The sequence below is a fragment of the Jatropha curcas genome, chromosome 10 (genome assembly GCF_041381405.1).
Source record: "Jatropha curcas cultivar XTBG-Jc1 chromosome 10, XTBG_Jcur_1.0, whole genome shotgun sequence".
In the NCBI taxonomy this organism is placed as follows: domain Eukaryota; kingdom Viridiplantae; phylum Streptophyta; class Magnoliopsida; order Malpighiales; family Euphorbiaceae; genus Jatropha; species Jatropha curcas.
The window spans coordinates 1918499-1932051 of NC_143160.1; the positions used below are offsets into that span (position 1 = coordinate 1918499).

Consider the following 13553-nt stretch of genomic DNA (forward strand, 5'->3'; position numbering starts at 1 on the left):
TTTTTTTGTTTTTTTTGTACTGCAAGATAAATATTTTAGGATAAAATTAAATTGCTGAATAGATATACATATTGAGATTAAATAGCTTGCTTTATGGAGCTAATTGATATATGCCTCTTATGGTTATTGCTGCCTGTAATGGACTTTAATGTAATTTGTCTTTAAATTTATAACTTCAATGTAATTTGCTTTTAAAATTGTAATTATATAAGTCTGTTTCAATTACAGCAGTGTCTGAGCGTATATTGTAATATAACTCTTGCACTAAAGGAATGGCGCGGCAAAAAAGGAAATTGATGGGTGAATGATAGACCTCCTAAATTTAGCACGTAGAAAGCGAAATACAAAATATCTTGTATAGCAAGAAATTACTCAACAATGCAGGAGATGCAATTGCGCATAATTGTATAACCAATGACAAAATCCGCATTTTGATCATCTTTGACTGTAATGAAATGAAAATGCTGGCCTCTAATGAAACCAAACCAAACACTTCTTTAGCAATTAAAAGGACGAGTGCCTAGGTCGTATTTTCCTCGAGACATTTTTTTTTTCTGGCTATTTTTCAATGCTTATCTTCGAATATTCACATTATATTGTTTTAATTTATTTTTTACTAGCCATTAGATTTGTTGTATTTTTAGATTTTATTGATAGTCTCGTGAAATAATGAATATGCCATCGGCTTAGAAAGACTAATTGAGCATTCGTGATAGCACATAAGAGTTATTATAAACTAAAATTATTGTAGAGGAATAAAATAATTATTCTAAAACGATTTATATTTTGATATAAAGGTAATAATATTTATGGAAAATCTGAAAATAATTAAGCAATCATTGTTTGTTGGATGAGTAAATATGTAATTGAAAAAGTATTTATTTAATTAATAAAAGATCATAAAATATTAAAAATAAAGAAAAATTGTATTAACTTGAATAAAAGAGAGAGAATTTATCAATTTTAATATAAGCAAAATATCTCGGAAAAGAGAGAGAATATTAAAAAGTCGATTAATAAAGGACGTTTTGAACTGTGAGCGGCCCAACGCTAACTGCATTTTCTTTGCAAAGCCCATTCGGAAAAATCAATTCAAATAGAATCCGGGTTGCCCGTTTTATCCGGCCCACATAGTTCCATATATAGAATCATCGTTGAGCCTCTAGGGTTTCCAAACCCTGAACGCCAGCTTCCTTGCTTCTCTGCAGCAATTGCAAAAACAAGGGTTTTCCTAGCCAACGGCTATCAATCATGGTGACTCTCTCTTTCCGTCTATCTCCTAGTATATCCATTAACAGGCTTGTTTGGATGGTCACTTAAACCTTTTTCTATTTTTGGTGCTGTTTTCAGATTATTTCAGAGAAGAACAGGAGGGAGATCTCCAAGTATCTCTTTCAAGGTTTGCAGATGTCTCCTATACTTGTTTTTATTCAGTATTTATTTTCATTTTTATTCGGTGTTCGCTTCACGTAACCTAGAAAATAGATGAAGGAAAAGGAGATTCTAGTGCTATCGTGTTTGTTTGTTTCTGTGCAAGGTTTTGAATTCATGAAAAACCTAATTATTAATTATATATATTCATTTGAAAATTCTAGAAGCTTGATGGATTTGAAGTTATAGAATTCTAAATCCCATAAAAAAATTTATAGAATTTTCCAATCACTTTTAGAAAACGAGTATGCAAGGAACTAAAGCTGCAACCTAATTTATTTACAAATGATTTTTTCTATTCATTTTAGTTTCAAAAAATTTGTTAACAACACTTAATTGCTCGTGTTAAGTACATTTTAACGGAGTCTGTAAATTGGTTTGCAATGATCATCATTTTTTGTTTTCTAACTGATAGGTTATTGGGAAATGTGCTTCGGACGAAGAAATATCTCTCATTTGTTTTTGGTTTTGGCTTTCAACTAAGGGAGAACTTAGCTAGGTGCTATTTTAATTCAAGCGGAATTGGATGGACATTGCTCCTTTTTATTTTTTTTGGTTGGGGGGAGGTGATGTGTAATGCTTTGAAATTTTCATCTAATCCGGCATGAATTAATTGGATTTCAATTTTTTTGTGAATCTATAGAGGGAGTTTGCTACGCAAAGAAGGATTTCAACCTTGCAAAACACCCAAATATCGATGTCCCAAATCTGCAGGTTATTAAGCTTATGCAGAGTTTCAAGTCCAAGGAGTATGTTCGTGAGACATTTGCATGGATGCACTACTACTGGTACCTCACAAATGATGGGATTGAGTTTTTGAGGACTTACCTTAATCTTCCATCAGAAATTGTTCCTGCTACATTGAAGAAATCTGCAAGGCCCACTGGTCGGCCAATGGGTGGCCCACCTGGTGATCGCCCCCGGTAATTTGAATTTGAACATTTGTTTCTTAAAGGTTATTTAGCTCTTTTTTTTCCCTTCATGGTTTGCAAAGTGATTTATGTGTTCTGTTCATTTGAATCTGTAGAGGCCCACCTCGCTTTGATGGAGACCGCCCAAGATTTGGTGATCGTGATGGGTACCGTGGAGGCCCTCGAGGGGGTGATTTTGGTGGTGAAAAGGGAGGTGCTCCAGCGGACTTCCAGCCATCGTTTAGGGTAATTTTACTTCAATACCGTTTCACTATATGCATCTTATTTCATTGGAGTTCTCCTTGGGTTCAATTACCAACTCTTTGCATCATGACTTATTCTCTCTTGTGCATTTTTTTTCCTGCCTATTGCTGGAAAGAATACCACATCAATTTGCTGGAAAAATAGCTGTATTTTATGCCTCTGATTATAACCTCTCCCAATTTTCTGATGCATTTTTTTTTGGCTTGGCCAAGCTTTTCATAGTCGGATGCCTCATCCTTTTTGGCCCTTCTACGTTTTCTATTTTTCTGTTGCTGCTTTTATTTTATTCTTTTGGTTGTTGTATCTATACTTGTCATCTACATTTTATTCAGAGGTCCATTTGAGAAAACCCATGGGCAGGAATTCAATTAAAATTCATTCAAATAGATTAAAGTGAATTCTAATTGAGAAGTTATTTGAGGATTAATGATTTGAATTGAGTTAAATACCTATAATAATTTGATTTCGAATTCAGTCTAAATTGAGTTGAATTGAATTGAATCAACATCAAACTTAGAATGACATCACTTGAATGTTTGAATTAGATGTTATGTTACACATTGTCATGTCCCAATATTACGGTATTCTAGATATATTCCTACTGTATGCTACCATGTTCAGTATTTCTTATGTTTGGTAATTTTGTTATGTTTTGAAAATGGACAGGGCTCAGGTGGTAGGCCTGGCTTTGGTCGTGGTGGTGGTGGTGGTTATGGTGGGGCAGCTCAAACTAGTTCTTCTGGATTTGCTTAAAGGTCTTCATGCATTTTTGCCATTTATGTGTTACTTATGTAGCAGTGCAAGCGGAAGATTTGTTTTGATGCCCTTATGGTAGTGTTTTTGTAAGCTTCAAATTATAAGTACCAAGCTTGTTTTGGGATTCTAGATTTATAAATAACTTGATTTAAGCTTTCTGTGGTGTAATCGATAAAATGGTTTAATTACTTGCTTACCTCTCTTGCTTTTTCTGTACTGGCGAGTTAGCCGTGGGGTTAGAGATAAGTACTCGTTCCAGCCTAGAAAACTAGGTTTGCTGCAATTTTTATACAGATTAGGAAAAATTATTAATATGGTTTAAATAGTAAATTTTGTTTATGTTTTTCCTAATATAGTTTTTATTAATATTAAATATGATTCTATTTTGACGTCACAAGTAATAAAAAATTCTGTCGGATAATTTGTTGAAAACAAAGCATCTTAAAAAAAAAAAAAAGGTGAAAAAGTTTACCTGCGTTATTTATTTATTTAAATAGTTAATCCATATTGAGATATTAAAGTAAATATTTATTACTTCTGAGTTTTATGAAAAAATATAATTATGAATATATGATGCTTTCGAAAGAAAATAATAAAATATGTCGATTCTATTCTATTTTGTTTATAGATTTTTTCTTCCTCCTCGTTGTCATTGCTCAGCAAAACTTTTTTCACCAGCATCGGTATTTTAGCAGTTCCCCAAGGAACATATCTCTGCTGGCCGCATGCGGGATCACAACTAATCCCGATTCCAGACTTTTCCACGCGACTCTTCCCTCTAATCTGATGGTATCCAATGTCCAAAATACATTGTATACCGCCCTTATGGGTTGGACTGCCCCTTTTGATTCTCAGATAACAAACCCTCTATCTTTTATTTATGCGGGTTTAGCCTCCATGAATTTATGTGGGTTTAGCCTCCATGGATTAATTTCTGAGACTTCGATGACAAATTTGCAGGTCACAACACAAATAGGGGGCGAATCATTGGTGGCCCATTTATAGAACATACAGACCAGTTTCAAGACGAACTCAAGGTCGCATATACATAAGCAGTTCTAATTTTCAAGTACTCACCATGAGTTGAACGTGATCAGAGAAAAGAAACAACAGACATTGCCAGAGAAACCATTGACTGTATTGATTTCAGATGAAACATACCATAATATCCATTCTCAGGGACACAAAGCTGACCTTAGAAAGAGACCCCAGAAAACGAGACTGATAAATGACACTAAGGGACCATATCAAGTTATCAACACAGACACAGACCCTCACTACTCATAAGACCAGACCGCAAAAGCAAGCCTACTAGAAAGCTCCTTTTCTTGCTTATAAGAGCTTAGTCGACTTCCTCCATCTTGCTCTCTTCGGCACCATCTTCCTCCAAGGCAGGCATGTCAGCATCATCACCAACAGTCTCATCCTCATCAATGCTAAGACCAAGCTTCAACATTCTGTGAATCCTGGCAGCAAACGTGTTCGGATCATCAAGGCTGAAGCCAGAGGTCAGCAAGGCAGTCTCAAAGAGCAGCCACACGAGGTCCTTGACAGATTTATCATTCTTGTCAGCCTCGGCCCTCTTCCTCAATTCCTCCATAATACCATTATCCGGGTTTATTTCCATAGTCTTCTTGCTGGACATGTAAGAGCTCATGCTGCTGTCCCTCAATGCCTGAGCCTTCATGATCCTTTCCATGTTAGCTGTCCATCCATACTCTCCAGTCACCAAACAGCATGGAGAGTCCACAATTCTATCAGAGATCACCACCTTCTCAACCTTGTCTCCCAAAATGTCCTTGATCGTCTTGCAAAGGTTCTCGAAGGATTTCTTTTTCTCCTCCCTTTTCTTCTTCTCTTCCTCAGTTTCATCATCAAGCTTCAATCCTTCCTTCGTGGCAGAAACCAGCTTCTTTCCATCATATTCCTTCAACTGGCCGACCGCATACTCGTCTATGGCGTCCACCATGAATAGAACTTCATAGCCCTTCTTCTTGAGCCGCTCTAGGAATGGTGAGTTCTCAACTGCTTTCTTGCTTTCACCAGTAATATAGTAAATATCCTTCTGGCCCTCTTTCATCCTGGTAACATAGTCTTTCAAGCTTGTCAGCTCCTCACCACTTTTGGTCGAGTGGTATCGAAGAAGGTCGGCCAGTTTGGATCTGTTCTGACTGTCCTCATGTATACCCAATTTCAAGTTCTTCGAGAAGGCTTCATAGAACTTGTTGTAGTCTTCCTTGTTCTCTGCTATCTCATTGAACATCTCAATGCATTTTTTAACAAGGTTCTTCCTGATCACCTTGAGGATCTTGTTCTGCTGAAGCATCTCACGAGAAATGTTAAGAGGTAGGTCATCAGAATCAACAACACCCTTTACAAAACTCAAGTACTCAGGAATGAGTTCTTCACAGTTGTCCATAATGAAGACCCTCCTGACGTAAAGCTTGATGTTGTTCAACTTTTTGCGGGTGTCAAAAAGATCAAATGGAGCCCTCTTTGGAACAAAGAGGATAGCCTTGAATTCAAGCTGACCCTCAACAGAGAAATGCTTGACGGCAAGATGGTCTTCCCAGTCATTGGTCAAGCTCTTGTAGAAGGAGGCATATTCCTCCTTGGTTATCTCCTCTGGCTTGCGCAGCCAGATGGGCTTTTGCTTGTTAATGAGCTGCCACTCGTGTGAAACTTCCTTAATCTTCTTCTTCTTGGATTTAGTCTCCTTCTCCTCGTCAACATCCTCAACATCTCCCTCTTCTTCCTTCTTGGGTTCATCATCTTCATCGTCACTGATCTCTTTCTCAGTTGTTTTCTCAGTCCACAAGTAGATAGGATAGCTGATGAACTCAGAGTGCTTCTTCACAAGGTCCTTAATTCTCCTCTCTTCCAAGTATTCAAGCTGCAGCAATGGATAAACACCAGATCAGTAACACTCAGGAGCGAAACCAATTATCTATTAATAAAGGATCCAAAAACAGAATCTAGTCTATACCTGGTCCTCTTTGAGGAAAAGAGTAATCTTAGTACCCCTACCAAGTTGCTCCCCACTAACGTCCCTTGTGACAGTAAAAGAACCACCGGCTTGTGATTCCCAGATGTATTGCTCATCGTCATTGTGCTTTGTGGTCACAATGACTTTCTCTGCCACGAGATAAGCAGAGTAGAAACCAACACCGAATTGACCAATCATACTCACATCAGCACCAGCCTGCAATGCCTCCATAAATTCCTTGGTTCCAGATCTTGCAATTGTACCCAAATTATTCACCAAATCTGTTCAAGTAAAGAAGCAAACACGTGACGTAAGTACAGTCCCCAACGGCATTCATTTATCAAGCACCGAGTCTAGAATACAACGGCCAATTAGTGCAGCAAACTATCCATTGCTGCTAATCAGAAAAATTTGGTCGAAATTAAAATTTTCTACTTAGGATTAATCCACACAGAAGTTTCCAAATTCTCTTACCAGAAGAAAGAAACTGAGACTAGAACCTTGACCAAACCATCTTTGTATCAAAGAAGAGATACAATTCCTTCAATTCATTTATTTTCTTGTCTTGCTAGAAATAATGCACTTATATTTTGAAAGTCGTGTGCTCATAAATCATAACACTAACAGAAGAATCAAAAGGACCGATTGAAAGAGTTTATTGGATTTTTTTTTTTTTGTTACCTGCTTTGGTCATGCCGATACCACTATCAAGAATAGAGAGGGTCTTATTAGCCTTGTCAGGAACAAGCCTAATGAAAAGCTCTGGTTGAGCATCGAGCTTGCTCTTGTCTGTCAAGCTCTCGAATCTTATCTTGTCCAAAGCCTACACGCCATTAAAACAACCATACAACATCAACATATCATACTAGAATAAATAATAAAATTCAAAGACACAACAAACAATAAACACAGTGAAGCCAAAATGTAGACTACTTACATCAGATGCATTGCTGATGAGCTCACGAAGGAAAATCTCCTTGTTGCTGTAGAAAGTATTGATAATCAAACTCAAAAGCTGGTTGATCTCAGCCTGGAAGGCAAAGGTCTCTGCATCAGCCATCTGAACATCTGCCATTCTTCCCCACTACTTCACACAACACCACACAACAGCGCAAGAGAATGCAGGAAAGATTGGAGACAGAGCCCGATAAAGCGTTTCGAGATGATCGCAGAAGATTTTAAGCTGACAAGATTGGCATTTCATGGAGGTATATATAGTAGAGATTTACAGGGTTCTAGGTTCTTCTTCTCCAATTGGTCAGCGTGAAAAGAGAGAGAAGAGACTGGTTCTGGATTCTTCCACGAAACGACGCTGTATTGATTGATAATCGTTGTTTTCGGATTGAGACGGTAGCGTTTCATGCCGTCTGTTTACCTTTTTTTTCTCTTGAGTGGAAAATTTCCGTTTCCGTTGGGAACTCTGGAAGGTTCGTGTTGTTTTTTCTGAGTGCAAGGTTTTGCTCTGTTATGAAGTCTGGAATGTTCTTTCTTTCTTTCTTTTGGTTGGGTAACCGTTTTTGGCTGACGAGGACTTCGCACGTGTTAGCACCGTCACGTGCTTCTGTCTAGGTTCTAGTGTTACGGTGGCGGTGCTCCAGAAAAAATAACAGCCATGGAGCAAACTCCATGGGCCGAATAACGTTGTAGACATGGTAATTACGTTACATTCGTTGGAGAAGTTAGTCAACTCCTCCAATTAGCTGACCAAGGCCAACTAACGAAGGTGAGCTAAGCCCAGAGCCAATCACCGCACCCTTCCTGTTGATTTTTCTCTTCACAAGTCTCTCATTCTTCCTTTTAACCAGTCCCGATGAATCCTCCCCTTCATCATCATGGGGACCAAATCGCTTAATAAGAGGCAAGGCAAGCGATCAATCTGTAAACCAGACATTTCCATGCCCTCTTCTCAAATTTCTCAATTCACTTTTAGGAAATTACCCCGGTTTGTTCCATTAGTTATGGCTTTCGGCATAATCACTCTTATAGGCATTTCGTCGATCATGTGGAGTAGTTTAGCGTCCGGTGATCTGTCCTCCAAAATCTATACAATTCAAGTGCTCAATGAGTTCCCTCACGATCCCAACGCCTTCACTCAGGTAACGATTTCATCTCAGTCTCTATTTTGTTTGGTGATTTGGTCTCCTCGTCATTTATTAGTTAATATTTTAAATTCATCAGTGTAAATATCTGTGAATAGGTCATTTGCTTGTTTTCATATTTTTCACTTAAATTTTTATTCTTTTGACCTAGATTTTATATCTTACTAACAAATTGATGAAAGCCGTTGCCTATTATTATTGGAAGCCTATTGATTCCTTGTGCAGTTGTGCATGAATTACATGGTCTATTAATTGAGGATTAACGTCATTTCTAATATGTTTTCAGGGGCTGCTTTATGCAGGAAATGATACAATATTTGAGTCAACGGGCCTTTATGGTGAGGTAGGTTTACTTTCTCTTTAAATGCATGGTATTCTCTGCTTTCTGAAGCAGCATACATTATCTTAATCTCATTTAGTTTCGGGTAATTCATCACTGAGCCTTCTACTTGTTTTTGTTTTTTCAGTCATCTGTTAGGAGGGTTGCTCTTCGGTCTGGGAAGGTACATTGTCTCTAGCGTTCAAATTTTCTTCAAGACTTCACATGTGTTTTCAAATTCCCAATTCCTTGTTCTGATGCTCCCCAATCTCATTTGAGAATTGTTTGTATTTTTAACTGTTAGAAGTTATGTACAGGTTGAAGTTATGCAGAAGATGGATGAATCATACTTTGGAGAAGGCCTAACTCTTCTTGGTCAAAGGTTCGTGACTTGGTTGCATTATGGTTCTCTTGTTGCTTCAGCAAAGTTAGGTTTACAGTAATATGTTGGTGACTGGAAGGTTTTTCACCTTCTTCGGGAGGAGTTTCTCTATATTTAGCACCTCCAGTTAACCAGATTGAGTCATGATTGGTTGCTATTTAATCTTCATATTTTAACCAGAATGAAACAATCAGAATACAAATTTTGCCTGGATAGATGGAGGAAATTTCCTCTTTGCTTTCTAGATATCTTTCTTCTCAAGCAAATGGAGAACTAATTTTCCTCTTATCTTATCCATCTTCTCCCCTTCATCCCCCCAATCAAATGTAGGTGTGTGTCCTATGTTTGCGCTTGCCAAATATGGCATTCCTGAGTCATAAGTTCTGTGCAGATCTGAACTGGTTTGTCAGCAAATGCTGTAAAAAAAATATAGGTACTTGTCAGTAGCAATGGTCAATTGACACTGGTAAAGAGAGATGAAAAAAGTCGCTGATGATAGGGCACCAATGTTTTCATTTCTCTTTTGAATAATTGCATGATTTTGTATCTTTCTCCCCTGAAAATTACTTCAGTATTTGAAGTAACCTCATCAGAATAATATATTTATTGAACTTATGTTTTCAAATAGACTGCTGGGCATGGGTATATACTGAATGCTAATCAGCAATATGCTTTGCTTCAGTATAATTGGATTTAGTTGCTTTGAGTGCATGCATTTGGTTTCTTCAGTATAATTGGATTTAGTTGCTTTGAGTGCATGCATTTGGTTTCTTCAATAATTAATTTATATACATCACTGTGTAAATACATAAAAACAGTAATATACTAATTTAGTAATTTTCATGTTCTTTTGTAGGCTGTTCCAAGTAACTTGGTTGACACAAACTGGTTTCATATATGACCGAAATGATTTAAGCAAAGTCTGTACTTCACCATTCTTCTTTTGAGTGTATATATTTATTTCATATGTTATTTTTCGGTCAAGTTATATCTCATCTAAAGATGGCATTTTTAACTTCTCCAAAATAATTTGATTCTGATGATGCCTGCCGTCTCGAAAAATTACTGGCTTTTACAATTTTGATATACTTCTACACATAAGAGTACACTCTTGACCAATTCTGTTTCTCCATACTTTGCCTTGGTTTCTTATCTTTGATTGAGTTGATCCCTTTTTGGAGTGGTTGAAAAGTTCTTTGTTTCAAATGTAATAATTTAATTTTTACGTGGTGCAGGTTGAGAAATTTTCTCATCAGATGCATGATGGTTGGGGACTGGCAACTGATGGAAAAGTCTTGTTTGGCAGTGATGGATCTTCAACATTATACAAGCTTGACCCTCAGACATTGAAAGGTGTCTATTGTGCGCAAAATGTTTTCCATAATTCCTCTGGTCCTCCGTCTTCCGATATTCTTGGTCTTATATAAGTATTATTTTTACTTTGATTTGGCGGTTTCTTCCTAATATTATTGATGGTTGCTTCAACTACAGCAGATAATAGCTTCAATTCTGTTAGTAAATAACTATAATATTATATTTCTTTACGCATCTTTGGCTAAATGTTTTATCCCTTCACATTTTGTGCTAGTTCCTAGTTAAACTTGATGGTTATGAACTTTGGCTTTCTTTTTTTTTTTTTTTTTTTTTTTTTTTTTTTTTTTTTTTTCGTGAAACTGTGTGTAAATGCTGTTTTGTTTGTCTTGTTTGATCCAGTAATTGGAAAACATATTATCAAATATGAAAATCGTGAAGTACGGTACCTCAATGAACTAGAGTTTGTAAATGGTGAACTTTGGGCCAACGTTTGGCAGGTATCTTTCACTCATCTGGATACTTTTTGATGATTTTCCAATAATAGCCACTTCTAGGCACTTCACTGTGAGGGCATTGGCATGGTAGTTTTCTTCTTCTACAGGAGAAGCAATTTATGGCTCCAAGGGTCATCCATTCCCTAGACCAAGGGAGAAGCATGCTTTGAGTCATCTGAAATTTATTTTTGACTCTTAATAGTGACTATGATAATATTCTCCAGTTGTCCCTTCTCACATTCTAGATGTTTTATCCGTAACATTTCTCTGTCTCTCTCTGGGGCTCCTCCTTAGACCCTCAACTTTGGTGTGGAGATCTTTGATAAGAATGCACAAGAGTTTGCCAGTATAGCTAGCTAACGCCTGTGTCTGATATCTTTCTCATGTTTGTGCTCATTATGTAGACTGATTGCATAGCAAGGATCTCACCCAAAGATGGCACTCTGCTTGGATGGATTCTTCTTGAAAACTTAAGGTGTTGTTTCTCATTTGTCTTCTCTTCATATTGTATTAGCATATCTTTGCCACTAATTTGATCATGATATTATTAACTGTTGTTTCATGTTGCTTGCATTGCATGGAATCATTCTGTTTTTCGTTTGTATTTCACAGAAAAGGATTGATAGCAGCTGGACACAGGGTAAGCATTCAGTTATAGCTTACATTTCATATATATATATATATATATATATATATATATATATTTTTTTTTTTTTTTTGGGGGGGGGGGGGGGGGGGGGAGAGAGGGGGAGAGAGAGAAACATTATCCTTTTCTAATAGTTTTTCTATGTGGTATGTCTCCTGATTGATTTGTTGCCAGATGAGAGAGGAACAAAGGCTCAACTAGAAATTTATGCAATTCAAATCACATTAACTTCCATCTAGCTCTCTCTGTTTCCTTTCTTTATAATGTAGTTAATATGAATGGGGTTATTTCCCTCATTACCTTTTTTAATCCATTTTAGGGCATTGATGTTTTAAATGGTATTGCATGGGATAGCAATGACAACCGCATTTTTGGTAAGCTCTACACTTGTATCACCATGTGTATATGAATCCTTTTCTCTTTTAAAAATGTGTACAAGTACCAATTGCAACATGAAACAAATTTAATCAAACAAATTATATTTCAATTATATGGAGTTTGTTGCCCAGTTCTTGTTCCAAAACACTTCACTCACTCCATGGTATGCCTGTTTCTAATTTGTTTCCTGCCATTCATTGCTGACATGAACCTGAAACTGGAACTTTTTGGTCTTCGAATTTTAATTTTTAGCATCTTCTTCCTAAACAAGATGCTTGATTACAGATGTCAGCATGCATGTCATATTTTCACTTGTCTTTCCATTAAAGAACCCAGTTTGTATTTGAAATGATAAGAGAATTTGCATAAGCTAGCCTACCTTTGGAGCTCCTAATCCAGTTGATGATTGAAATCATACAATACAATTTTACACACCTGAATTATGTTCACATTATGCTGCAAAGAAGGCTACTTTTCTTAGACTTGGGACTTCTATCTGAAGTCTTTTTGGGATATGATTTTTTATTTTTTATCTGTTACATTTGCTTGCAGTTACTGGAAAATTATGGCCAAAGCTTTATGAGATCAAATTGCATCCTGTAAAGAAAAAAGTTCGTAGCGGAGTGATTAGCCAGCTTTGTTTACCATAATCAGCTGTTCCTGAAGATTTTGACATGTCTCTCAGTGATTTTTAGTTCAATCACTCTGACACAGGATTTCAGCCTATGTTACTCGTGTATGATAAAGTTGTTCTTGTGAAGTTCAGCTGACATCCAGGAAAGGCAAATAGATTGTAGAGCGACAATCACTTATTCTTTGTGGACTGGTTTGCTCCTGTAAGATGTTTGGAATGAACCATTGGCTTATATGAAGGAGATAAGATAGGATAATGCATAGAATGTACGATAAGCTATTAATTTGTTTGTGAACAGAACAATATGGTCCCCATTATTTTTATTTTGTAAAAAAATTAGCTGATGAGTTTGGTCCAAGTCAGTTATCATGGGTAAAATGTAGGATTATGAATGAGTCAAGCCCTTTGTAAGCTACTCGATGTTTCAAATAATTTTTTTTGAGTTGTTTTGATAAGTTCAAATGCTAGTGCAGAAGTACCTACTCAGTAATTTGCGTAGCCTTTGTTTTTTAAAACATGGCCCTGCTTTGTGCTATCTCAGTACTCAAATGGCAAAAATTTGAAGTGGCACGATGACATTGCAAGTATGACGACAAGAAGTAGGCAGATTTCCATACTCTTGTTGGACAAGATCAGTTGCGTTATCACCATTGCAGGTGATTTTACGGTATTCCGTATTCCGGGAAATTTATTAGTTTTTCTGGTAAACTGCCGAAAAACGAGTTGTCGTTTGTAGAGGCACGACGATCCTTTATCTTTCCAACGTATTCTAACTGCGGGGACAAAAAGCGAATTGTCACTTTTAAAGAGACGACTAGGGATACCGGAATAACTTTACTTCCAGGCGGTAGTTTCTTGTAGCTGGCGCTTGCTATGACGACGAGGCGTAGATTCAAGCGGACATTAATTTTACTTGAATTAAAAAAATAATTACTTTTT

At 36.8% G+C, this 13553-nt stretch overlaps 3 protein-coding genes across 3 annotated transcripts; 2 read left to right on the plus strand and 1 right to left on the minus strand.

Annotated features, from left to right (window-relative positions):
• The first annotated feature begins 1098 nt into the window (after positions 1-1098).
• On the plus strand, positions 1099-3550 carry LOC105648414 (small ribosomal subunit protein eS10z). Its single transcript, XM_012234791.4, has 5 exons — positions 1099-1254; positions 1351-1399; positions 2075-2354; positions 2459-2588; positions 3273-3550. Exons 1-5 carry the CDS (start codon positions 1252-1254, stop codon positions 3357-3359), a joined length of 549 nt encoding a protein of 182 aa, XP_012090181.1. The 5' UTR covers positions 1099-1251; the 3' UTR covers positions 3360-3550.
• Positions 3551-4478: 928 nt separating this feature from the next.
• LOC105648415 (heat shock protein 83) lies at positions 4479-7575 on the minus strand. Its single transcript, XM_012234792.4, has 4 exons — positions 7286-7575; positions 7030-7171; positions 6349-6629; positions 4479-6255 (listed from the first exon to the last, which is right to left on the minus strand). The coding sequence occupies exons 1-4, from the start codon at positions 7421-7423 to the stop codon at positions 4705-4707; spliced, it is 2112 nt and encodes a 703-aa protein (XP_012090182.1). The 5' UTR covers positions 7424-7575; the 3' UTR covers positions 4479-4704.
• Positions 7576-7739: 164 nt separating this feature from the next.
• LOC105648416 (glutaminyl-peptide cyclotransferase) lies at positions 7740-13076 on the plus strand. The gene is made up of 11 exons (XM_012234793.4): positions 7740-8444; positions 8734-8790; positions 8915-8950; positions 9084-9148; positions 10005-10068; positions 10384-10501; positions 10862-10959; positions 11361-11431; positions 11569-11596; positions 11922-11976; positions 12533-13076. Exons 1-11 carry the CDS (start codon positions 8181-8183, stop codon positions 12628-12630), a joined length of 954 nt encoding a protein of 317 aa, XP_012090183.1. The 5' UTR covers positions 7740-8180; the 3' UTR covers positions 12631-13076.
• The last annotated feature ends 477 nt before the right edge of the window (positions 13077-13553 follow it).